Genomic DNA, 27937 nt, shown 5'->3' on the forward strand with positions numbered 1-27937 from the left:
ATGAGTAACGTTTTGGTGAAAAGAACAAAGGACAATCTTGAAGGGAAAAATAAAATGCAAAATATATCATTCCACTATTACTATCTAACTGGACATATGAAATTCAGCTCTTTTTAAAACCACATAACTGTATAATTGGATCCCTAGGTAGTCATCTTTGTAATCATCATTGCCAAACCTTCAGATGGCATAAAAGAGGAATCTCCAATTTTCCAAACCCATAGAATTAGCCTTTCTCATTTCACTTTGAGCCAGTATTTCTCAACATCAGCACTATTATCAGTCAAGGCCCAATAATTCTCTGTTGTAAGGAGCTGTCCTGTGCATTGTGGTATGTTTCACAAACAACTCTCCTAGCTACCCACTAGATACTAAAAGTAACCAGATCCTCACCACCATTCCAAGATGTGACAACCAAAAATACAACCTCCCGATATCACCAAATGTCCCCAACTAAAAGTAGATCAAAGATTATAACATAGGAGTTAAAACTAAAGGAAACAAAAGGGAGATTTTTGTCACATTAGATCTGGTAATAATGTCTAGATATGACGCCAAAAGCACAGGCAGCAAAAGTAAAAATAGACAAATTCAGGCACATCAAAATTTAAAACTTCTGTGCATCAAAAGACATATCAGCAGAGTGAAAGGCAACTTACTGAAGGGGAAAAAAACTTGCAAATCCTGCATCAGGTAAGGAGTTAATGACCAGAATATGTAAGAACTAAAACTCAACAACTACAACACCACCAAACCTTGATTAAAGAAGGATAAAGGACTTGAATAGAACAGATATTTTTCCAAGGAAGATATACAAATGGTAAACAAGCACAAGAAGAGATGTTCACCACCATGAATTAAGTAAATGCAAATAAAAATGACATTAAGATGCACCTTAAATCCAGTGGGGTGACTAATATAAAACAAAACTCAAGAGAAAATAACAAGTGTTGGTGAGGATGTGAAGAAACTGAAACCCAGGCCTCCCCTGGTGGCGCAGGTGGTTGAGCGCGGCGCTGTGAAGCTGTCCGCAGCCTCTGCAGCACCAGTTCGATCCCAGCTATCCGGCAAGGGTCCCACATGGTGCAGCAGACCTCTCCTGTCTCGCCCACTGCTCCCCTCAGCAGTGTATTTCATCAGTTTGCCTGTTCTGTTCCCCACTGTCTGCGGTGAATCCTCTCACCCTCCCGTGCATCTGGCCTGTACCCTGTTCTTGTATAAATAAATAAATCTTTAAAAAAAAAAAAAAAAGGAAAGAAAGAAACTAAAACCCTTGTGCACTGATAATGGGAATGTAAAAGGGCCAGTAAGGAAAACAGTTATGATTGTCTCTCAAATAATCAAAAATAGGATTGTCATACAATCCAGCAATTCCACTTCTGGGCATACACCCCAAATAGTTGAAAACAGGGTTTCAAAGAAATACTTGTACACAGCTATGTTGATAGCAGCATTGTCACAGGAGCAGAAAATGGAAGGATGAGACCAAAAGGTCCATAGGTAGAGAAATAGATAAGTGAAATATGGTGGCATAGTGAGTTTTGGTTTACAAGATGAAAGTAGTTTTGGAAGTTGGTGCCACAAAAATGTGAATGTACTTAACACTACTTAACTGTATACATAGACATACTTCAGGTGGAACTTTCATGTGATGTATATTTTATCACAATTAAATTACATCAAAAAGTACAATGGGTAAAATGAAGACAATTCTCTCAGAATAGAAAATCTATGATGCAAAGCATCATTTTAGGAGTAGCAGAGTCTTAAATACAGGTTGTCCTTAAATACTGGAACCCACTGGCATTTCTGAATAAAAGCACCCTCTCCACTCACTACCATTGTAGTTGGCCTTTGGTTTTGTCTATTTCAGTGTATGGCATGCTCAGTTATTATTTCTCTCATTTTTTTTATGTTAGAATACCAGTTTTCCCACATTTTAGGCAGTTTGGGCATTTCTTTGTATTAATTATTAATTAAACACATAAGTAAACATTCATTGAGCATCAAGCATGGTAGTGGAGCAGTTACATTCTGTACATTTTAATTCTGGGAAAGTAATAATAGATTTTTGGAACTTTTCAATTGAACATTTTCAAACAGCACAGTGTAATGGTTAAGAACATGGACTCTGGCTTGACCAACTAGGTTTAGGTTCTGTCTCTGCCACTTACTTATGATCTTTTACCTCAATTTCCTCATCCTTAAAGTGAGGATACTAAGGAAGACCTTATTTAAAATTGTTTATGAGGATGGAATGACTTAATGTTGATGACACTGTTAGAGCATTACATGGAAGATAGGGCTACATAAGCACCTGCTATGCCAATCACAAACACATACTGAAAACCTAACTAAATAGGAAAGACTCTGCTGGGAGCTGTGTACATTCTTGCTTGAACAATGTCCTAGAACCTACTTAACACGGTGAAAGGCAATTCCTAGTTGTTTGGTCATTTCAAGAAAATGTTCAAGTCCTTGAAAATATTCCTCCATCTGTGATGACTGAGAACAGATTGTTTAATGAAGGGGAAGGATGGTGACTGCTAAGTTTCCCTGTACTGGACTCACAGTGCGGTTACTTCTGCCCTAGCAGCTTCAAACTGCACAGAAGTAAGAGGGCAGCAAGCCAGTTGTCTTGGTCAGCACACTGTGATTATTTTTCAGGGAGAAATGCACCATTTAAAAACAAGTGTTATTCCTAGATTTAAGAAAGAAAGAAAAGTAAAGTAAAAACAAATTTAAGTTAAAAAGTATCTGCTCTATCAAACTACAGTCATGGATAGAATTATAATGATGCTGTCTGAGCAGGAGCCTGAGCTGCATTACAAATGTGAAATCTTTTATGAGGACCAGATGGAAAATTAAATGCCTAGAGAATTTTAGAGCATGCTAAAATTGAAAATCCCAATCCAAACACAAGAACTATGTCTGATGTATGCTACTGCAAAACCAGAAAATATTTAGGACATAAACTCCTTAAAAGATTGCTCTTCACTGAAATCTAAACAACCTTTAAGAGCTCCCAACTGGTGAAAACTTGAATAAAAGATTTTGCATAAAAGTCCAAAAACAGCAACTGGACCTGGACAAATGTGGCATGTCTTGATATATGTCTTAATCTGTATATTATTATTACAATAAGAAAATTAATACAATTATAAAATTCAAGATCTCAGGCTATACTGAGTTTCTTACTGAGTACCTAGAAAGAAGTCTTAATTATTATAACCTAGGAAAATATACATACATTCTGTTTATATCAAAAACATCCCAAATTGGGTTGTCTTTCATTTTGCTAATTTTGATTATACTATACATTAAGAAATACTCTAATCTGTGTACAGATTTCCTCAACCTTATTATTTCAGGTATTACCTTGTTATATCACACTCTACTTATCAAAATCCCAATGGGAAAAAAAGAGACCAAAATAACTCTGTGTGCAATGAAAAGCAGAAGCCTTGGAGAAAAAAGTTAAGAGCTTTAGTTCAACACTTTCCAGTTATGTACAACATGGTGTTCATGTTGCATGTATCAAATAATATACTGAATACGAACTTATACAATGATGTAAACAGAATGCTTTGCCACTAAAAAAAAAATAATAAAGATATCGCACTGGCTCTCAAAGAGATTTGCCTATTTCAATTAACGATGATAATTGTTATTCCACATGATGCCCTACAAATAACGTTTATAATTATGACACTGTATCTTGAAATTTCAGGTTGGTATTGTTTTAATAGTCTGGCTGTATTATGGAAAGAATATACAGTCAAGGTTTTTACATATTCCCAGTGCACTTATTCTATGAATATTTGTTATACTTCTACTGATTCATGATATAAGAACCACTGTTCAAGTGTAAGCCAAAGAAACATATTTACAACTAAGAATAAATATCCACTCACCATCATCCTAAAATATGTAAGACTTATCTAGCTTTTAATCTTTACAAATACAGCTAAATGATTCACTAGTTTTATATATATGCAATTATATATGTATATAAAAATATTCATATACAATTGGGATAGAAAGTTGATTTGGTGAGGCTAATTATAACATATGATGCAAAAGGTCTTGCAGAAGAAAATGAAAGAAAGTCAATGATGTAGGAATTTAGAAAGTCATTGAGAAATGATAGAGTAAAACAGATTATAGAGGGTAAATTGTGAGTGTAAAGTATTAGACATGGAAAAAAGAAAAATAATATGTACCTAATGCCTATTATGCCTGACTTGAAATTCACAAAACTGAAATAAATTTAATGGCATACTAGGTAAATTGGGAGGGAACAGATTGTATTAGGTATTTGCCTAAAATGTCACAACTAATAAACAATGTAATCAGAATATGAATTAACATTTTTCTTACTACAAAGTCAGCATACTTTTCCCTTTCTCCCGCTGTCATATTTATCTATTGTAAAACTTTTAATAATATTTAATGCTTAAACCGTTTCTTGAAAGGGTAGTAACTTTTATTATTTTATATATCACATCATATTTTAAAGTATCTGTTCATATTTCTTTCTCCCGTTCAACTTAAAGAATTAGTTCTTAAATTTAGAAGTTATCCAATTTGCTTAATTTGTGTCTTCACCCTTTAGTTCATTCAACGAACAAATATTAACTGCTTCCATGTGCTAACTTGTGTTACAGGTTGAAGATACTTAACAATGAACAAAATAGACAAAGTCTCTGTCATCATGAATTTTATATTCTAGTAAAATGAGACAAGCAAGATGGTTGGTAGGTAGGTAGGTAGAAGGAAAGTACACAGACATTATTATGGACAGGGATATAGATGTAGATGTAGATATCTCTATACAGATAGAGATGTAGATATAGATATCAGTTGTGGAAAAGTGCTATAGGAATCAGAGCAGTGTTAAGGACAATAGAAGGCTAGGGAAGAAATTACTATTTTATATCATGGTTGGGAAAGACCATTCTAACTAGATGATTTCAAACAATAATCTGAAAGAAGAGAGGAAGAGAATCATGAAGATATCCAAAGGAAATTATTTTTTGAAAAAAAAAAAAGCAGAGGCTTTGATGAAGGATACTAATTCAGTTGTTTGAGGACCAGCAAACAGAAAAATGTGTGGGTGGATAGAGAAGGGAAGGGAAGGAAGTTATGTGGAAACCAACAGGTCCTTGAAGATATGGTACATACGCCTTGACCCTTAATCTAAGTGGGATGACCTGTTATTGAAGGATTCTTACTAGAGGAGTAACATAACCTCTCAGATATTCAAAAAGATCACTGTGAAAGCTGTGTGGAAATACACTGTAAGAAGGAAAAGGTGAAAGTTGAGGAAAGACATTAATTTCATACCCAGGTAATAGTAACTTGGACCAGAATAGTGATAAGAAGTGATCAGATTCTGGATACATTGTGAAAGTAGAACTGATAAGATCTGCTCAATCATTTGAATATGAATGATCAGAGAAAATCAGGAATCATGGAAGACTACACGATTTCTGGTCAGAGCATGAATTGTGTCTCACCAAGATGGAGAAGTCTGGGAACAGATTGCAACAAAGAGTAACAGATGAATAAAGTGAATAAAGTTCACCATTCTTAATATATGACTAGGCAATTTTTTACATATTCTTATATATGAATACATCCAACTTACATATAAACTTATCTCAAACAAGATATAAAACAGTTATTGGCTTTTTAAAAAGGAATGGCTTTTTAGAGATGTAATTGAGATAGCACAAATTTGTCCATTGGAAATGTAGTAATAGTTTAAATGTAGTAAAATTGAGTAGTTTTTACTATATTCACAGTTTATAATTATCATTATTATTTCCTTTTATTTTTTATATTTATATGAGGTAACATTGATTTTTACAATGCTGTATATGCTTTAGGTATATATTATATCTAATGTAAGTCATCACATAATGCCCGCCACCAAAGCACCTATAATGCTCCACCATAGTCTATGGTCTCTGACCCTTTTGCTCCCAACCCAGACCCTCCCCTACTGATAGCCTCAATTCTACAGTCCAATTTTTAGGGTTTGGCTTGGTTTGGTCTTGTCTGCTCCTTTGCTTTGCTTTTCATATTCCACATGAGTGAAATCATGCAGTATTTGTCTTATTTAATTTAATCCCTTTCATTTCCACCCATGTTGTTGCAAATGGCAAAATTTCACCTTTTTTAATAGCTGACTGGTATTCCATTGCATACATCTACCATGTCTTCTTTATCCAACTAATCTGTTGCTGGGCACTTAGGTTGTTTCCATAGCTTGGCTATAGTAAAGAGTGCTGCAATGGATATGAGTGCATACATCTCTTTGAATTTGTGTTTTTGTATTATTGGGGTAGATTCCTAGCAGAACAAATGCTGGATCATATGGTAGATCATTTTTTAATGTTTTGAGGAACCTCCATACTATTTTTGATAGAGGCTGGACAAGTGTACATTCCCACCAATGGTGTATGAGGGTTCCTTTTTCTTCATATCCTCACTAATATTTTTGTTTCTGGTCTTACTGATACAGGCCACTCTAACAGATGTGAGGTGATATGACTTCATGTGGTTTTGATTCACATTCCTCTGATAAGTGATGATGATCATTTTTTCATGCACTGTTGGTCATCTGTATGTCATCTTGGGAGAAGTGTCTATGTAACTCTCCTGTCAGATTTTTTGATTGGATTACTGATGCAATAGACAGCAGGGCAACTGCAAGAACAAAGCCTTTTATGGTGCGAGGAAATAAAATGCATGCACAGTGGAGAAGTTGCCTTAACCAGGTACCCAGAGAGTTGATTTATGGAAAAAGGAAGAAAGGCAGGTAGGTGGTAAAGTGGGGTGAATGAGCAAAACACTTACAAATAGAACTACATGCCTGGGACATTCAGCCCACCATCTGTGTGCCATGCCTTGAAGAAATTGGAAAATATCCTTTTGTCCTTCAAAACACTTCTCTTGCCTCTGCTCTCTGATGCGTCAAATTCTACAATAGATATTAACCCTTCTCGTTTAACATTTATTTCTCTAAATGAAATAACACATGAAAAAAGCCAAGAGTCAATTATGCCTTAGTGCAAATGAATTTTGTCAGGTCCTCATTGTGAAAAGGCTTTTAGTAAGGGTACATGAGAGCATGAGAACCTTGGAAGTTTTCTTATAGGATATGGGAGTTGAAGAAGGAGAAGGAGATGGACTGGGCTGTGTAGCTGAATACCACTGAATCTAAGGACCCTGCCAATATAAACAATGTGTACTTCTAAATCAGAACACATGGCCCAACTCTTGGCTGACTACTTTGTAGTTTGGCTACCTCACATCAGTCTGTGAACCTCCATATGTCTCAGTTTTGTGATCTGTAAATGGTGGTAAGGATTAAATGATATAACTATATGTTATAGCTTTTCTATTACTGCCTTATTTCTATGTGGAAAAAGTTAAAATGCTGTTATCTTGTTACTTTCTCACTTGCTAATACCAGCAGAGGACAAATACCTGACCTCTTGATGAAACAACAGATTTCCAAGAGTAGTTGCCTAGTGATTAATTACACAAGAAAATAAGTCACTATAACAGGGGTAGATTGAAACTTCCAGAAATTTAGAAAGGGGTAGAGCACCATACCTCTGTAACTCATCAGTTTCTTGATCAGATTGGTACCACTTGGTAACAGTGGAAGAATCATTATATTTTACACGTATATACTTTTAATACTTGTATCATCAAATGCAAAATCATCTCATCTGCCCAATGATTATATATGCTTCTCAGCTAGATTAAAGCTCTTTGATTACAGGGTGCATTGCATTTGCATCATCCCACAATAAATATTTGTTGACTGTACTCAATTAAAAATGAAATTCAGGGCTTCCTGGTGGTACAGGGGTTAAAGTCTCAGTGCAATAAAGCTACCACCAGCCACTGTGGCTTGAGTTCGATCCCCGGCCAGGGAGCTAACCCACATGGCACAGCAGACCTCTCCTGTCCCATCCACTGCTTCCCTCAGCAGTGTATTTCAACAGATTCACCCGTTGTGCTCCCCAATCTGTCTCTGGTGAATCCTTTCACCCCCCGACCCACCTCTGGCCTACACCCCAGTTCTTGTATGCATAAATAAAAATAAAATATAAATGAAATGCAAGCCACACATCAGGTTTAGTTCAAAGCAATGTCCATTTGATTTTTTGTTAGTGAAAAAGAAATAATATATACTATACTTTAGGAAATTCTAACTCTAAACTTTATGTAAAATTCATTTAATTCACCTATTTTAAAGCTGTGTCACACTTTCAAAAATCTGATATGCATAAAATTTCTTAGAAGCTTTTCTTCCCCCTTTTGACTGTCTTTGCCAAGTTGCTTTGCAGAAAACCAAAGCACTTTATAACCACTGGTATTCAATATTCATAACACAATGCATAAGGTAAGGATGGTTGAGCAGGTAATTATTAATCTCATTTGACAAAAAAAAAGCTAAGCGTCGCAAATGTATGCATATGCACTCACGGGGCATTTGGGATTCAACTCACATTAAAACTCAAATCCCTTGAATGCTAAGCAAGTGCTGTTCTTCTATGATAACTCTTTCATAAAATTAGATTCTGCAAACCTTTATGCTGGTGAAACAGTTGCTTAATTTAACCTATAATATTCAGAGATATTCCTAAAAAAATTTATTTTATTAATTTAGACAGAACCTGAAACTTGACATGATTCTTGTGCAGTCCCCAAATATTTTATTTTGTCTTGTACACAAGCTATGAGTTCATTGAAAGGTTACATTTTAAAGATATAACCTTTTACCACCTTTCAATTGCTGGGAGACAGAGTCAACTGATCAATGATAATGTGAAAAGAAAGTCTTTGTCACAAGAGAAGCAATAACCTTTATTTCTGTTTCCATGCCTAAATAGTCTTGGAAACAACCAAGAAATAAAGAACAATTTGATTTAAATGCTATAAAGTCATCTAGACAAAGGTTATATATAGTTTTATGGCACTGAATTTTGATTATATGAGCTTTCTATCATCTTTCTTCAGAGAGCATATTGTGATATACAGATCCATGGATTAGATAAGATCTAAAGGTTCCAGTTAGTCTAGCCCCCATTTTCATACAGTCTCTCACTTAATTTGTTCCATAAACAGAAATTCCTTCCCCTTTTAATGAAACAAAACATTTGTGGTACTTAATAATGTTTATTCACAGGATGTTCTTTCCACACAAGTCAAATATACCTGTAGCATTAAAGTCAATCACTTTGCCTTGCTTTCATTTAGTAATAGTTTGTTATTACTTTCCATCCATTAAACTTATCATCCTTTTTCTTCTTCCAGAAAATAACCTTTACAGCACAATTGAATAGGGAAAGAATTGCTTTATCTCTATTGATGAGGAAGTTGAGGCTCCAAAAGGTTAAGTTAGTACAGCAAAACAAAAAATCTGTAAGTGGGGGCCTCTCTGGTGGTACAAGGGGTTAAGCATCAGCACTATGAAGCAATCCACAGCTACTGCATCACGAGTTCGATCCCAGGCCAGGGAGCTGACCCACATGGGGCAGCAGACCTCTCCTGTCTTGCCTGCTCCTCCCCTCAGCAGTGTATTTCAATAGATCTGCTGTTCTGCTCCCCACTCTGTCTCTGGTGAATCCTCTTACCCCCCCACAACTCTGGCCTATATCCCAGCTATTGTATGCATAAATAAATAAATATTAAAAAAATAAAAAATCTATAAATGGTGGCACCAAACTGCATGCCTAGATTCTTTGACTGGTGAGCCTAAGCTTTTTCCCATTTCCTCTTATGAGTCAACTTTCTTTTATAAACTAGTCATTCATAGATTAGGGTTCTATCCTACTGTCTATGGGAAACAACTTCAGTGACTTTCTAGTACTTTAAAAGAAGGTAAATGGGATTTTAATGAATAAAGATCATCTCATGACCAAAGTCATTTGCAGTTGTCTCTGAAGAATGAGAGTGAGTAAGCCCATAATACATAGTGATTTCTTCTTAAATTTTGTTTACTATGGAAAGAGCACTTACTATGGGCTTTAAGATGAAGTACTCTCCTAAGAAACTAAGTAATATCTAAGTTGTCTAAAAAGAATGGACTTGGCAGGCATAAAAATTGCTCAATAATTTATTTAAACCATGTCATATAAAATATTTAATCTATATTATGATATATTGTACATCTTTATATGAAAGCATAAGCTCTGGCTACAACTAACGTCAGCTAATGACTTGTTATTGACCAGGAATTGTGCACACTATGCACACACTAATCTTCATAATGGTCTATGAGATACAACAAGTATTTTTCTTTTTTTTAAAAAAAAAGATTTATTTATTTATTTATGCAAGCACTGAGTACAGTCAGAAGCGTGGAAGGGTGAAAGAATTCATCAGAGCCAGAGCGGGGAGCAGAACAGGCAGAGTGACAGAATACACTGCTGAGGGGAGCAGCAAGCGGCAGGAGAGGTCTGTGCACCATGTGGGACCCTCACCTGGAGGCAGGTATCGAACCGGAGCTACAGAGGCTGGGGGCAGCTTCGCAGCCCAGTGCTCAACCGCTGTGCCACCAGGGGAGGCCCAAGAAGTATTTTTCTATTTTTTTGCACATGCAGAAAGAGGAACAAGACAGGCTAAATGGTTGGTTTAAAATCTGGTAAAATGTGGAATTAGGCTTCAAATGTTCCGCTTTTATCACCAGGACACTCAGCCTCCTAAAATTCCAATGTTTTCTTCTTTGGCAAACATGAGCATGTTATAGGTAAACTCTTCTGGGTGAGCTCAGATCTGGTTCAGCAGGTTGATTGGTAAAGACACAGGCCATAGGTATAAACATTTTAACATAGGTTAAAATGTGTATATGAATTCAATAGTAATACCTCAAGAAGAAGTCTTGGGCAGTTAAGACACCAGCAACACTTTGATTCTATCATTTCTTTGTCTTGTCTTCCTGGACTTCTCTTCAGGAGGCCTAATGGTGATAGGTTTCCAGTATAAATCATTGAGGAGATTGTGGCCCAAAAAAGTCCCTGAAGCACTCTCCTCTGTATTGTAACAAGCGGTCTGAGCTTATTAATTTGTGGAGGAATAGTAAGAATGGCAAGGAGACATTTTGAGATATATGTAAATGAGCTTTGATGACACTGGAAGTCTTCCAAGGCATTTGTTCACTGAATTCTATATTGGCTTTTTATATGTGGGATCCTGAAATAGCAAGGCATCTTCTTATGTTTTTCTTTTTTCCTTTCAGGCTTATCAGTGCAAGTGGATAAAATTACTGCAAAGTGGTTCTCTCCCTAACTCTTTTACACAATGGATAAAAACAAATGGAGTCTTTAGACATTTTGGTGAGAGAAAAATAAGGCTATAAAATTTCTTAGTGGAGGTATAAGCTAGTCATACAGGGTCTTACGGTACAGTACATTTCAGTATAATTTTGTGATTATCACATAAAAGAAAATGAATGGTATTTTGTTTCTTTACTGTCTGGAATGGCCACACTGTGGATATTACAAAATGATTTCTTTATAAACTCATGTGCACTTTGATTCTTTCAGTTTGGCACATCTCATACTTAGCGCTATGTTTTCAAATAATGAAAAATAATATCTGCTTTACTAACCAAATCTGATAATAATGTGAATGCCTGCATATTATTAGATTTAGTATGATAATTGTAGCATATATAATCTGACTTTTAATACAGGAAGCATTGTGCTAGTATATTAGTACATTGTCTCAAAAGAGAGGTAACTGGTAGGCTAGATATACAAATCTGTTGCTAAATTAACGTAGGAAAATATTTGACGTAAAGATTTTTTATCCATTTTACAAATTAAGGAATTGAAGTCCAAAATATAGATTGATCTGAAATTTCAATAGCAAGACAAGAGAAATACTGAAACCCAATGTACATTCTTGATGCCAGATAATGTAACATAAAACTAAGATTAATGGTAAAAAATAAAATTCAAGATAACATCAAAATTATATAATGATAGAACCCCATATGTAGTATATTAAGACATTATAAAATGTTGCATGATACAATGAAACAATTTCTGATGATACAAGTTCTATAGTTTTAGATAAAGAAATACCTCTTCCTGGGGAAGGAAAATTTGAAGGTCTTAGAACATGTTTCAAGCCACTACAACCAAAAATTTACCACCTGGGAAAGTCAGACTATTATAGGTGCCTCTAACCCTCCACTGTAGCTCTCAATAAATTACTTATCAAAATGGAATCACAAACATTCATAACTTTTCAATATGTTAATACACTATTAAGACTTGAACTCTTAAACTGGTATAAGAATATGCTGATGGATTGGAAATAATTCCATACTTAAAAATATATATTGGCCTCTTTTTGATCTCCAAACAACTCTTCTCCATCTAAAGGTACTCTCTTCAAACTAAAAAAAAAGTATATATGATTATATACATGGAATGAAATACAGAGATAAAGTAATAGACAACATTAATTATTAGTAAATCTAGGTAGTGTTCATTTTATTATTCTTTCAACACTTTTTAGTTTATATCTTTACTACCACTGATCTTTCTTCCTTCCTTGATCCTCAGATACTTGTATTTACCATACTGCCTCTCTTATACATCTTATATGCACACTTTTTTTTAAATTTTACATTCTTCCTTTTTTTTGCATAGAATAACTAGAGCGTAGGCCAGATGTTTGGGGGGAGGGGTAATAGGATTCATCAGAGACAGAATGGGGAGCAGAATAGGCAGATCTACTGAAATATACTGCTAAGGGGAGCAGCAGGGAGACAGGAGGGCCTGTTGCACCATGTGGGTTAGCTCCCTGGCTAGGGATGGAATTCAGGTTGGAGTGGTGATAGTGCTGAGACTTAACCCATAGGCCACCAGGGAGGCCCCAGATGAATATTATTTTTGGATTTTATTTTATATAATTATTACATCATTTTTCATTTTTGCACAATGTATGCATTTTCATCTTGGTTATATCCCCCATACAATTGCACCCCCCTTATTTTGACCCCAATCCCTCCTCTCACTGCCCCCACCCACCGTAGTGTATCACTGGTTTATAGTTGCTTGTTGATTTTTATATTTCCAGATGAATATAATTTTAAGGTTATAAATTATCTGGAAATTTCCATGACTTTTCAAACACAGCTACAAAGAAATGTTTTCTCTCTACAGCCATTTATCTTTTAAGCTGGTGGTTTTTAATTCCATGGGGACCGGGACCAGGGAAAAGATCATCACCATCCTATTTTTCAAGGCATCCCCAAAATGGACCCTAAAACACAAAAGCTCCAGAAAATACAGTGTGAGAGCAGTTGTCCTTGAAGCCACATCAACCTTACCCCTTTATTTCCAATCTACATAGTTTGCAGTAAACCTGAGTTGTGAGGAGTGTAGATCTGTCAGGGGAACTCACGGGTATTCTTTTCCATGAAAGGTCTAGAGAAGCAGTCATTCCTGTTCTTCCTCAAAAATGCCTAAATTCTAGTATGAAAGCAATCTTAGAAGGTCAACCCATTACTTTTTTTTTTTTTTAACGTAAGGTACATCGTGGAATTCAAATAAATCTGTGGCAAATTACTAGCAGTGACAGAAGTCCCAACCTCCCATCTCAAAAAAAAAAAAAAGAGAGAGAGAGAGAGACAGACTCAAGTGAAATTTTTACTCCTGCTGATGTCTTTTCCAGAGTACAAGGATTGGTAATTTGCAATTTACTCACTCTGCAAGTCTCAGACTCTTACATTCGATTCCCCAGGGAAATCCTATAAAAACCTCAAATTGCTGTAGCTCTTGTGTAATGTTAATATTTTAAATGTTCCATCCCTGAAAAAAAAAAAACATTCTAATATATAATAGGCAAACATTTTAAAGGCCAAATAACAAATAGAGACCTCTGTAGAGCATTTCCATGCAAACAGTTAATAAGAGATAACTAGAGCTTTTCTGAGCTGAAGCACCAACTGTGCTGCTTGATGCATGAAGAATAATGAAATAAATAATTGTACAGTGCTACAGACAAATATTTACTTTACAGAGCTACAGGCTAGGTAGTATGATTTGTACACTGTGGCTTAATTAAAAAGGATACTTAGTCACTAGTGAAATATTGTAATATCTGCAATATCATAGAACACTGAACAGGAAGCAAGTTAGAGTAACCCTATTGACAGAAAGAAAACACAATTATTAAGACATGGATGGGGTGAAGATGCATAGGTTTCTTTTTTTCCCTTCATGTAAGGCTAAAGGAAAAGGTTCCTAAGATTTAGGAGCATGAAAACAGGAACCATGTACATTCTTTCATTTTTTCAATAAATATTATGGCCAGTCTTTTGTGTAAGTGCCTGGGATATACTAAACAAAAGAGAACTCCTGCCTCATGCAATTTAGCAGGGCTGGAGGATAACAGAAAATAAAATAACATAACAAATAAGCATGTCTTTTCAGGTAATACATTTTCAAGTATTAACTTCCAAGAAGAAAATAAACCATTTTAGGGACTACCAAGTGAAAGGGTGATTTTTTTATATAATGGGGGTCAGTGAAGGCCTGTCTAGCAAGTAACATTTGCATAGAAGCTTGAATGGACAGAAGAGCAATGTTAATATTAGGGCACTAGTCTTCCAGGCAGAAGAAACATCAAATTGCAAAGCCCAGAAGCGGAAATGTGTTGAAGAACAGAAAGAAGATGAACATGGCTGATGGATCAGAGACGAGGTTACAGGTAGCCTCAAACTAGATAATGTAGGGCCTTGAAAACCATGGAAAGCAATTTAGATTCTTTTCTGAGAACCACTTAAATGCTTTGAGCATAAGGTTGCTGGTGTCTTGAGAGTGATGTAGAGAAGAAAGCACTATAAACATCCTAGGAGAAAACCTGGGAGACAATGAAAGAGGGAGTAATGGAAAAAGAAAGCAAATATGATTTTGCAAAAGGGGGTTAGACTTAAGCAGTCTGGGCAGATAGTGTACTTCTCCGGTCACTTTCCACAAGTACCCTTGGTGTTATCATTAGTTTAGGAAACCCTTTTTATAGTAAGCACTTTTAAAATACAATATATTGAAGACTTGTGGGTACTAAAAGGCCATTTTCAGACTTGAATTACTGGGAAAATGTTTGCTCTGATTCGAGCAATAAATTTGGGCTATAAAGCATAGATTTCCACTGTCATTCAGTTCAGACTGTAGACTAAGATAATTTCTATTTTAAAAAAAAAGACCAAAATTATACAAAACAATATACAGCACCTCTAGTAAATTAGGACTGATCTACCAAGATTTTCCCCAGATGCATCCATCATTCCAAGCACCTTTATTATGACTGTTTGATACATTTGGGGGTGGTGAATCAGCAAGTACTATGCATAACACCATGCTGTAGGTGATAAATACAAGAGACACCAAGTTTACATGCTTTTTCCCAGTTTCCATAAACAGTAATTTGTTAAGTCATAAAGAATGTCATAAGCACAGTTTTCAATGTTATGGGGTATACACAATAATTAGAAGTCATTATCTCTCAAATGCACATTCTCCCTTTTCCCTTTATTTCTAAACTTCTCATCCTCCAATCCATTTTCCAGAATGACTGTAAAGTGTCTTTCCAAAGTGGAAGCTATTTATGGAAATCCCCTTCTCACAATCTTTCAGCAGCTCTCCAATGATGATGGAATAGAGCCCCAAGTTTTGCTCATGACATTGGGAGGACTAGAGTATGCCTCCAATCCAAAGGCCCTGTCTTAATTCCTATTTTTCCCACCTTACAACTCAGGCAGTTACTTTAGTGAACTCTGCTCACTTTCCCTCATGAGCCTAGTCAAATCCCAGCTCAGCCCCTTACTTGCTGTATAACTTTGGGCAAAGTATTTATTATTCTTATATTTAATTCATTTTCCTATAAAATGGAAATAAATAGTATATAAATCATGAGCTTTTATGGGACTAAACAGGTAAATTTATTTAAAACAATGTAATATACATTGTAAGTGCCAAATAAATGTGAGCTATTATTATTGATATATGTTAATTAAATTCTTATTGTTTCTTTCACTAAAAAAAAATCCCTCCTACCCGCTTGTCACCTGGAAAACTCATATGGATTGTACAAAACTCCATACAAATGTTATCTCTTCTCTAAGTTTCCCCTAACTCATTAACTCACTTTTTAGTGGTATTTATTTCTTCTGGGCTGGCACCACAAGTTGACAAAATTATTTAATAGCATTATTTAAACACCACTGATCAATTACTGGTTTGTTTCCTAAACAATCCTATGGTATATGAGTTCTTGATAGACAAGAGCACTATTGTTTTCTTTTTGTCTCATAAGCACAGAATAGGACCAGATATATAGCAGATTCTCAACAAATGTTTGTTCAATTAAATGTTCAATCAGTAAATAGGAAAAGGTGCCAGTATTTCTAAGAAAATTTCCAATATTGCTAAGAAATACTTCAAGGCAATTGAAGAACAATACAAGGAAGAAAAAAAAAAACAGAAAAAACTTGAGTAAGACAGTAAAAGTATCTAAAGCTCAGAAAAAATGTCAAATATAAACTACATGCATTATTGTCTTTTTACTCTTTGTCCCAGTTATTACAGTTTTCTATTGCCAGGTGCAAAATCCTTTAGAGTATGTCCTTTAATACATTTACATTCAAATATCAGATACAGAAGTATACAATTCATGATTTTTGGTTAAAATGAGGAAGTATTTCCAAGATACATAGAGACTAAATAGGGAAAAGGATGAAAACTAACTCTAACTCTAACTGAAATGATATTGTCCATAGACACGTGTGGTTATAAGGATAGTTGGATGGAAGGTGCTGCTCACCAATATATTTGCTCTTCTAAAGGAGACCATAGGGGAGAGGTGAGTAGCAGGCCCAGGATACTGGTAGCTTTCTTCAGAGTTCATCATGCTGCTGCTCATGGAATGATGACTAAGCTTGAAGCATCAGCAAAGGAGAGAAAGCTGAAAAACCTAAGCTAAGTAGGTTAACACTATGTCTCAGAAGTTGTCACCTTTAATTTGGGGTAAGGAGGAAATAATTTGTTGCCATAAAGACTCTGACATTAATTCCCGTACTCCCTGCTCAACAAAGCTGAAAAGTCACTGACATTTTACAATGCATGACGGGTTTCTTATCTATATTTTGCATATCATCTATCTATGAATATGGTGTCCAATTCTGGGTTTCAGAATTCAAAGAAGAATTTAGAAATCTGGGAAGAAAGTTAGAGTAAAAATAATGATTAAAGATGTAGAAATACTTAGAAGAAGTTAATGCAAATCAGAATATTAGTTTTATACCTGCAACATGCCATATTGAAAAAAACATGAATTATGATTCATGTTATACTTCAAATAACTCTCCCAAATAAAAGTTAAAGGAAATAATATTTGTCAATACTCCAGTAAATAATTCAAATATAGTAGATATTGGAATGCATGTAGATTGAATCAGATTTTTTTTTTATTTTGTTGCTCACAGCAATGATTGATTATATATGTTGAGTGAATTTAAAAAAATAAAATACAAGGTACAGTTAATAATAATCTTCAGATTCATGCAGGTCTTGTAAGGCTTTTCTTAATATCCTCTGAGGACCAAAAACAGGTCATACATATTAGATTATACAGAGATCAATATACACATAATGTATTACATGTAGATGGATCATGAGGAAGAATTTTCCAATACCAGGACTATAAAATAGTGAGACTGTGTACTAGGTGAGGATATAGAAATATTTTCTTAAAAATAAGGCAGATTCCAGGCCTTCCTGTTGGCACAAGGGGTTAAGTCTCAGCACTATGAAGCAATCCAGCAGCTACTGTAGCACGAGGTCGATCCTCAGCCAAGGAGCTAACCCATATGGCCCAGCTGACCTCTCCTGTCTCACCCGCTGCTCCCCTCAGCAGTGTATTTCAGTAGATCTGCCTGTTCTAATCCTCACTCTGTCTCTGGTGAATCCTCTCATCCCTTAAGCCCCCCGTACTTCTGGCCTACACCCCAGCTCTTGTATGCATAAATAAATAAAATAAATCTTAAAAAAAAAGACAGGTTCCCATATTAAAAGATGGAATGATTATGTCCTAAGGATGAAAGGAAGCAGTGAGATAATCACCTAAATTCCTTCCAGAGTTAGAGTTATGTAAATATTCTGATTGGTGACAACACGTTGAATATTTTATCAGATGTTTTAAAAATAATCCCAGAGACATCATTTTACAGGTGTTTCTTAAATCCTCTACCATTAGCCCAGACTTTATAACTTGGTTTTTCAAAACCAAAACTACCAATACATCTGAACAAAATATGGATTCTACAAATAACCAAAGATAAAAAAGACTGGTCAGTGGATTTAGATATAAACTGCATCCTCTGCATTGTTTAGTTTCATCATGAAAATTACTTTAATTTAAATGCTGAAATCAAAACAATTCAGTCTTCTTAAAAGAAGCCTACAGTCTACTGTAAAGTAATAACATGTTTTTAAGACTTCTAAGTGTATATCTTGGAATTTCTGTCTTAAATGAATGCTTTGTAAAATACCAATCATTGATCATTGAAGGATGGTTACATTTCATCTTGACAAAGAGGCAAAAAATAAAGCACTTATGGTCTTATGTCCTCATGTAGTACCTCATATGATGTTAAAAAACTTAAGATTTCTGAAAGTCTTTCAAATATATAAGAGATGTGTATATTTTCCAAACATAAATTTAATTGAATGCTTTATGAAAATATATTTCAAGTATATTAACCATGTACTCAAATAGAAATAAATATAAATATAAACTTCATCCAGAGCTGTAAACAAACTATAATGCAGTTTTACTAAGAAACATAAGAAAGGGAGTGGGTGAGTGAGGAGGAAAAAAAGTAAAAATCAATCATGGTTGTTGCTAAAGTTACTTCATAAGTTTGGTGATTAAATGATTTTTTAGACCTATGTTACGGTACATAACAAAATTGTGTGTTTTAATTGTTGGCAATTTGTGGGAAATTTTGTCTTAACTAGCATAAGTTATCTCAGGCTTAGCATGAGTAATCTTAGATTCATTTAATAATTCCTTTTTGTAACTTGCTGCAAGAAAATGTGTATAATGCATGAGTGAACCTGGTTCATCAATCTTTTTAAAATTGGGGCTCTTTTGAGAAGAAAACATCCAGTATTTATAGCTCTATGTTTCTAGCACATCTATTCTAAGAAAGTTCACATCATTATATTCAGGAACTCTACAATAAAGAAAATATTAACAAGGTTTTAGGAAGATTTACCATTACCTGAAAATTTATTTACTAAAATTAAATGTCCTCTGGTCAATGAAGTGGCATAATATTAACCCAAGAAGTAAAACATATGTAGTTACTCATTAATACATTTTTCTATCTTTGCTACTTTTGTAAGAACTAAATAATAATATACCTCTATACCTTCTCTATACAGTTACACCTCTTAACCAAACTATATGAAAATACATACTCATAAAGGTTAGGGTAAAGCATGAGAAAGAGTGTATATACTTACAGTCTATACTTACATATCAATTTCTTTATACAAATGCTGCTTCTGGTAGGTTTTGAAAGACTAGTCATGTGTATTTTACAAGTATGATACTACAATTGAATATCTTTATCAAGAAAATGACTCAAAAAGTCTCCCTTAAAGCAATTACATGACCAGCAATCCATTGACAAAGAACAAAAATAACAATATCATATTTACCTAGAAAAAATATATGTTATGTGGGCTATGATGAGGTGTCCACCAAAGATAAGCTACGTATCTCTAAGGGTAACACATTTGTTCATGCATTGTGCAGTAGGCTGGACAAACATTTCAGAGGAGTAGAAAACAAAATTTAAGTAAATATTAATTTTCAAAAACCAGATATCCTGCTTTTATATGTTGGTTAGCACTCTAGTAACCGGTCACAAAATCACTGTGTTAAAATTATTTTTAAGTGCTACTAGCTCCCTTTATTGTTATAGACCTTATTAAATAAAACTATATATACATATACCCCATTTGGAAGGGTATATCTTAATCTGAAGAAAACTATACCCTTCAGGGAAATCAGAAGTGGCCTATCTTTTACAAGTAAAGTTTCATTTTTCCTGTGCTTATCCTTATGTTAATTATTATTATTATTATGTTGATTTAAGGGAGCTACCATATGTAACACATAGATTAAAGGTGGCAAATTATAATTTTTATGAGCGGTCTTGAATTTTTACCTGGCATTCTCAAAATAAAAATTTTTACAGAGATATATAACCACCTTTTATAATAAGAGACTCTTAAAGATGATAGCAATTTGAATCATAAACAGAATTAATTAGCCACATAATTTCAGAAGTGGGAACTTAGTTTTGCTTTCTTTAAGTAGTGCAGAGATAGTCAATAAATCAAAACTCACTAGTTTATATACCAGAAACATGGCAGTGCAATAAATGAAGTCTGTCTTTATATACTAACTTGAGAAATAAATCAAAAATAAGCTTAGAACATTTACTTGTACCAAAAATAAATCACTTAAAAAACGTTATAACCACCACCACAAAACAAACAAAAAAGTCACCTGTCTCCTCACAGAGATTAAATTAAAAACCTGACTTTTTAGAACTCCTTCAATACCCAATTTACCTACAATTAGCTAGATAATTTTTCATAAGCAGCAACTTCAAGGGCTATACAGTTAGAAGCTTATTTTATCTGGAAACAACTAGCAATGCAATGATAATTCAACACACAATGCACTGAGTATTCTGCTGACCCGCTCTCCATTCATTTCACACTTGTGGTATGTACCATGAACAAAACTCAATGTTCCATTTTCTACATTCCTAAATCACTGCTGCTAATGAAAAGCGCGGTGGATACCTCCAAGTCCCATCTTACCATGTATGAGCCACAGTGAAGCGACGACGCTGCCGAATGCTTTTATTCACCAGCAACTTTCTGAAAAAGCAGGGTGAGTTCCTTGGCGAACTGCGTGGAGAAATTTTAGGAGATGTAGGTCTGTTTCCCGATAGTCTCGGAAGCTCAAGTTCTAAGTGCATTTGCTCCTTGAAAGTCTTTATGCAAACCTCAGATTCTGAAGCAGTAAGTTCCTTTGAAGAATTTTTTGCTGTCATGTCTTATGTGGAGTACTAGCTTTCACCATCCAAAACAAAAACCTCAAACATAGCAGAGACACGGCTTCAGGTTGAGGCTGCTAAGTCTGCAAACTATTTCCAGTTTAATTTCGAAAGCTGTGACTGCACTGTATGAGCTGCTTAGAGCAAAAGCAGCATACTCGAAGAATGGCAAGTCAGGCTGTCACAAGGAGCTTTATCAGCCTAGCTTTGCCTCTGAATGCACCAAAGTGCTTCCTATGTCAGTAGCCTCCTTGTGGATGAGGTTTGTCTGCAAGCTACACACTGAAACTCACTGAATTCATTCAGCTGAATATATCAACTCATGAAATATTCATAAGGGCTTCTGATAAATCCCTTAGATGATTTTTTCTTAATTTTATCAAATAAGCTGCATTCATTAATGGACAAATAATTAAAACCCAGTCACCTAGTCACTTGTTTTCCTTGCACAAAGAACAGAACCCGTCCAGCATGTGTGATGTTTAAAGTCTTCATTCAGAATTATCTGGCTCTGTAATGCACACAACAGTAACTCCACCTACCAAATGCTTATTGGTCCAGCATTATTTAAACAACTGCACTCTGTTTCCCCCTCAACAACACCCTTCATTGCTCAGATTTTCACAAAATTTGTGAGGCTACTGTCCTCATCACAGTGAACACTGATTAAACTGGGGATTGTCAAAAAGCCTAGCTAAAAGTCTCTAAATTCCATTTCTGAATGAAAGAACTGATTTGCTGAAGTTGTTTTTTTTTTTCTCCCTTCTCCAGAAGATCCCAAACAGCATCAATATAAAAAAAAATGTCAGCTAACAGGAAAACATTGGATTTGGTTCATTCCCCCAAGGAATTTAAAGCCTAATCTTTATTCCAATACACATTACCCTCATTCTTCTGTTTAAGCTCATTGTTCATGGGATGCCTACAGCAGCCACTCTCTGTTAGATGCAAAGTCACTTCTGAAAGCCAAAGCTTCCCCAGAACATATACGGAGGTAACAATCACGAAAAATGAATGCTGCCAATTAAAGAGCAGAGTCCAAAATCAAGCATTATGCTTATGTCTGTTCATGTGCACGTAGATGTTCAAGACAAGCTCTGTATGTGGGCATATTTATTTGCAAGTGTGTGTGTGTGTGTGTGTGTGCTTTGTATAAGATATGCCAGTGAGACCCTTGGGTAGGGGAGTCCAACAAATGTCTCCATTTTAAAACAGATCACTGTAACCTGAATTTCACTTAAAAATAGAGTGGAGTACTTCAACACTTTTAAAGGCATGTAGAAGTGAAAAGAATGCCCTGGTACTTGAAGTGTTTGGGCATTGTGAAAAGTCTGTTCCAGCAATGACTGCCACCAGGGTCAGCCTGATCTCACACAGATCTGACATGGCAGAACTAGGGCTAATCAGAGAAAATTACAGATAAGGAAAGATTTACAGTAAGAGTTCGGTGGAAAAGGAAGAAATTTATTTTTTTTTTAAGGTATAGAGGACATCAACCTTCATTAAATCATTCATATATGTCATCTGCTCTGGCTGAATATCTAAAGGACTGACAAGAACTGACTATATCCTACATGTAATAAAAAGTAGACCTCATGACACCCCTTGGGAAAAGTGATTCAAACACCCTAGGAAGGATGTAAACTCCTCAACTGCACATATTACTTTGGGGAGATATTAATATTTCAATAACACATTAAAAACATCATGAACAAAATCCTAATCATCGCCTTGTTCAGTTCCTCATTCCAAACACATGCCTAAAGACCTAGTGAACTTAAGTGACATCCAAAGTCATATTGGTAGCTGACATTAGAACTAACACTAAAGCCCAGGCTTTTGGATTCCCAGTTGAGTGCTCTTTCATTATATGATGCACAGAGATGGAATTATCTTTATTATGCTTTGTTTACTTTTCCATAAATATTATCTCCTATTTCTTAACTTCTAGGTACATCTTTGCTTTCAGCATTTAACATTGTGCTACCTTTCTGGAAGTTGGGACTATAGACGTGAAGAAAACTAAGTCCTTGCCCTCATGAAACTTAAATTTTAGGGAGAGTAAACAGATGTTCAGGTAGGCCTGTGTGCGTGTTCTTAATATATTTCAAGATATTTTAACTGCCCTGTTTGAGAATGGATTGTTAGTAATATAATGAGAGAAAATAAGGTTAATGTAATCTATATTTACTTCATTGTGGAAACCAAGATAGGACTTTCCTTCAACAATAGTGCAATAGCTGTGATATGAGAATACGTGATTCTGCCAATATTTAGAGTGAATTATTGGCAAAAAATAAAATAGCAATTTGAAGTCATTGAGGTGTTTCTGATATCTACTTTTTTTAAGGCTGTAAAAACACAGTAAGCATTTTAAGAATCTCTCTCCTCTCAAAATGGTGGCAAATTTCACAACTTAGATCTTGGTATATGCATACAGGGATTCAGATAAGAACATATTGACATAAACTTATCTAAAGCAGCACACCAGTGCAGTTATAATTATTTGCTAATTTTTACTGTAGATGTACATGATATTCCATGTTACTCTTTTTACTTTGCCCACCATCACAGTCAATGACCCTATTAAAGAAATTCTGAGAATCATTCTAAGAAATAAAGTTCTCAAAAAAATACATAAAGTCTGTCAACTCTACCAACACTAGATAAATTTAGAGACACCAAAGAAAGTTAATTGAAATACAAAAATTAAATGATTATCAGATTATTATAAAGTCTGAATTATGAGAAAATGAAATGCATATTTATAGGTAAACGCATGAAAGTTTGTTTCTACAAAGTGCCAAAGAACTATTAAACAGCACTTAACATAGTATATGTTACTTATTTACTTGTTTTTCATGTTTACTTTCCTAGAATTTAAGTTTCATGAGGGCAAGTACTATGTTTTGTTCACGTCCATAATCCTGTCTCCCCGTGTTAAATACTGAAACCAAAGATGAAGCTAGAAGGTAGGAAATAGCAGATGGTATTGAAGAAAAAGCAAACTAAAGCACAGGAAAATCAGATAATACTCTGATATATTTCAGCAAAGAATATACCATTTTGAGAAAGATAGACAGAGAGAGAGGAAGAAAAATCAAGAACACAAATAGTTTCTGGACCCTTCTGAGTGCCTAGGAAGGAGCTGAAGAACCAAAATGAGACAATGTAATGTTAGCCCTTGACTTTGGAAAAATTTTACTGCACTTCCCCATCGCATTAAACCCTGAGGTCCTTTCAGGCTGGAATGAACATTGTTCATTTCTAGAATGTGGGACAGTCTGACAGAATAGTTTTACCCATTTTCAGAAGAGAACATCAAGACACAAAACTGCATAGTTTTAAGATGTTGATGCAATAATCAAACCCAAGTATCCCCACTCTAGCTACCGCATCAATATCATTACACAACATCAATGCTATCCAAGTTTTTATAACAGTAGACTCCTAATGAGACAGAAGGGAAAACATGCTGCAGAGTAGTCTAGTAATGCAACTGGAAGTGTATCTTCACAAGCATTGAGTTCCTTGATTCTGAACTTACCTGGCATGTTATCTTTATAAAGAAGATATAAGTGCTTCAGTTTTATCCATATAATGCTATTTAATTACTTATCATTAGTAAAATAGAGTTCCAGAAAGATCAGTTTTAACTTGTGTCTCCTAGCAATATCACCTAAATCATAGGGAGATGGTGGGAAGCCTCATTAAGTAGTCTCTTCAAGAAAGAAAAGTCCTTCAATGACTTCACATCACACTCAGTAAAAGTCCACACAACCCCCTAAAATGTCCTATCTGAATTTTCCCCATTTACTCTCCGTAGCAATTCCTCATTGACCTCCTTTCTGTTCATTGAGCAGTTTCCTCTTCCCTGAAATATCCACATGATTTATTCCCTTATCTCCCTCTAGGGTTTGGACAAATATTTCTTGCTTTGTGAAGCATTCCCTAGTCACACAGTTTAAAATGCCATCTTCCCCATTCTGTGCTATTATTCTTCACAGTACTTGTCATCATGGATTATAGTATATGTGTATTATTTATTTATTTTTCACCTAATTATAACTCCTAGAGTTTAAGTTGAATCCATAAAGGCTAAATTCAAAGGAAAACTCCCCATGGATATCTTTCCACCCTCCATAGACTGATGTTTCATCCCATCTGTATGCCACCAGCACTAGATTCATCTCTCAGGATATTTCATCATACCCCATAATATATTTGAGCTCCCAATACATAAGCTACTTTATTCATCTTATTATCCCCAAAGCCTTATATTTCCTCTTGGTTGATTAATATTTAGTAATCAAAAATATGAATTTAAATAATGAATAACTGTATTCATTGAAAATATGAATTTAAAAATCATGCCTTCCTGTTAGCCCCAGATTTTTCTTACTGTCTTGAAAACTAGTCCTTTTTGTATTTGAGCTTACAAGGCATTCCAAAATGAACTTCCTAAATTAGAAGCTTGGCTATGTTTACCATTTTAACTAACTTTTTTTGTTGTTAAGAATGTATTATTATTATTATTATTAATTTCCTCACTGCATTGCCCAACAGAATACCATGTGTTGTAATCTCTATTCATTAAGTGGTGTATAGTTAAGATAGACTGACCAGGCCCTCTCTTCCCTCTCTTCAGTGCTTTCTGGTTTTAGCAAAGTAATTAGGTGCTTCTTTGATGAGACACATTCTGTGAAGGCAGCTTACATAGATAAAAATACTAAGGAAGCTCCTGTCTTTGTTTCCTAGGTCATTGTTAACATCAAGATATATTAGTAAGGATGAGTCAGATACCTAAATGCAAGGAGAGAAGCTGTTCCCATGGTAGGTGTTTTTAAAACTGCATTAAAAGAGGGGACTCGAGTTGCCAGGATAATAGTAACCTGTCAGCAAATTAACTACAAGGATGATTTCAAATGAATACGATATTAGGGACATATATGTTAAAAACAAAGGTACATTTGGGGAAACCACATTCTATAAAATGAACTTATATCCTTCATATTATTTTCTATCATGTCAGCGGTTTTCTGGGAAATTTGTAAGAAAAAACGATATGATATTAATCTACAGTTAACAATTTTTAATGTAAATAATTATATGCATAAAGCAATTAAATATGATACTATAGAGATCATAGAAAGATTATAGTACTCATAAAAATTCAGTGAAATCCACTCCATTATTCTTTAAAAAAGAATTGTCTTGGAATCCATTTCATGTTTAAGCATATGTTTGCCTATTATTTTACAGAAATAATATTTTCTAAATTAATATTTTAATAGAATGAGTCTCAAAATTATACATAATATCTATCAATATGGAAAATACTTCCAAAATGGTGGGTTAAATCAAAATCAGCTTACTGAATTTCTAGAAGATTGATATATTCACTGCAATTTCTATTATTTTTAAATCTGTTGACATTAAATTTTTTTAAAAGTTCAGCCACATTAATGATGATAGCTTTTGATTTATAATTTAGAAAGTAGGACTTTATCAAGACTTATGAAGCTTTACAATCATGTCATAAATGGAATCACATAGCACTTAACTTCTTAGGCCAACTGACTTCACTTAGCACCATGTCGTTGAGATTTAGCCAAGCTGTTACATTTGTTGACAGTTCATTCTTTTTTATTACCTAATAGTATTCTGATTTATGGATATACCACAGTGTGTTTATCCATGCATCCATTGAAGAACATTTGTTTTAGTTTGAGGCAATTATGAATAGAGCTGCTTTAAGCATTCCATGTACAGGTCTTGTGAATATATACTGTCATTCCTCTATGGAAAATACTCAAAAGTTGGTCTGCTGGGCCATAAGATAAGCATACTAACAAAATGTCAATTTGCTTAACAGAATGGGTACATTGTTTCACATTTTTATCAGCACTACATGAAAGTCCCAGTTCCACAAACTCACCAGCACATTTTTTTCCTTTTCATTCTCTTCCTATTTTTACCATTCTCATAGATGTGTAGTGGTATATTATTCTGGTTTTTGCTTGCATTTCCCTAATGACTATGTACTTATTTGCCATCAGCATATCTTCTTTGCCCATTTTTATTTAGATTGTTTCTTTTCTAAAAATTGAGTCTTCTTTCCCAATCTCCCCATTAACATTTACTTTTCAGAGTTCTAGAATATGTGATCCAAGCTATTAAGTCTTAGATTCAAAGTTGTATTTAATGGTAGAGGTAGAATGGAACATGATTACTCCTATCTTATCTGGAACGAGAAACTTCAATAGAAAAAAAAAATCTTACAAAATCTGAAACTTTCAAATTGGTTTTATAGTTTATAATCCTCCTGCTTTATCAAAACTTTTTCCAAAGCTTTGAATGTTTGCACTCTTAATCTCACTGTTTCTTTGCATCTAGGAAATTTGTATCTAGAGCACCCAGATTTCCTAAAACTCATGCTTGCTGTAATTCATCCTGCTACCACCAGGGGGAACTATCACTGAGGAATAGAAATTTGTGTCTTTAGTAGCAATTTAGAAGAAACCCTTCTAGAAGTGGATGCTAGGTGACTCCCTTCTATATCTCCAACCTTGATCACTTTTCCAAGCAACGGTCTCTGTACTTCATGGCTAGCTGTTGCACTAAATGCTTCTAAAAGAAACCTGATCTTTTTGCTCCTTCTTGCCTCTTTGCATTTCTATGAATCCTCAAAGATATACTTACTGTGTAGGTAATGTGTGCCAAGAATATGATGCCCCATTTTCTTTGATAATCCTT

General features: G+C 34.7%; 1 protein-coding gene across 2 annotated transcripts in view; it reads right to left on the reverse strand.

Annotated features, from left to right (window-relative positions):
* Positions 1–27937, reverse strand: part of PDE4B (phosphodiesterase 4B) — a gene marked incomplete at both ends in the record, with an annotated part of 396614 nt that overhangs the window by 314774 nt on the left and 53903 nt on the right. The window contains one exon of one of the 2 annotated variants that reach the window (XM_084243283.1): positions 20943–21230. The exons of the other annotated variant lie outside the window; for it this stretch is intronic. Coding sequence (XP_084099409.1) covers positions 20943–21178 — 236 coding nt within the window. Of the gene's footprint in view, positions 1–20942; positions 21231–27937 lie in introns of those variants that run through there. 2 annotated transcript variants of the gene reach the window in all.

The sequence above is a fragment of the Talpa europaea genome (genome assembly GCF_964194135.1).
Source record: "Talpa europaea genome assembly, chromosome: 9".
NCBI lineage: Eukaryota > Metazoa > Chordata > Mammalia > Eulipotyphla > Talpidae > Talpa > Talpa europaea.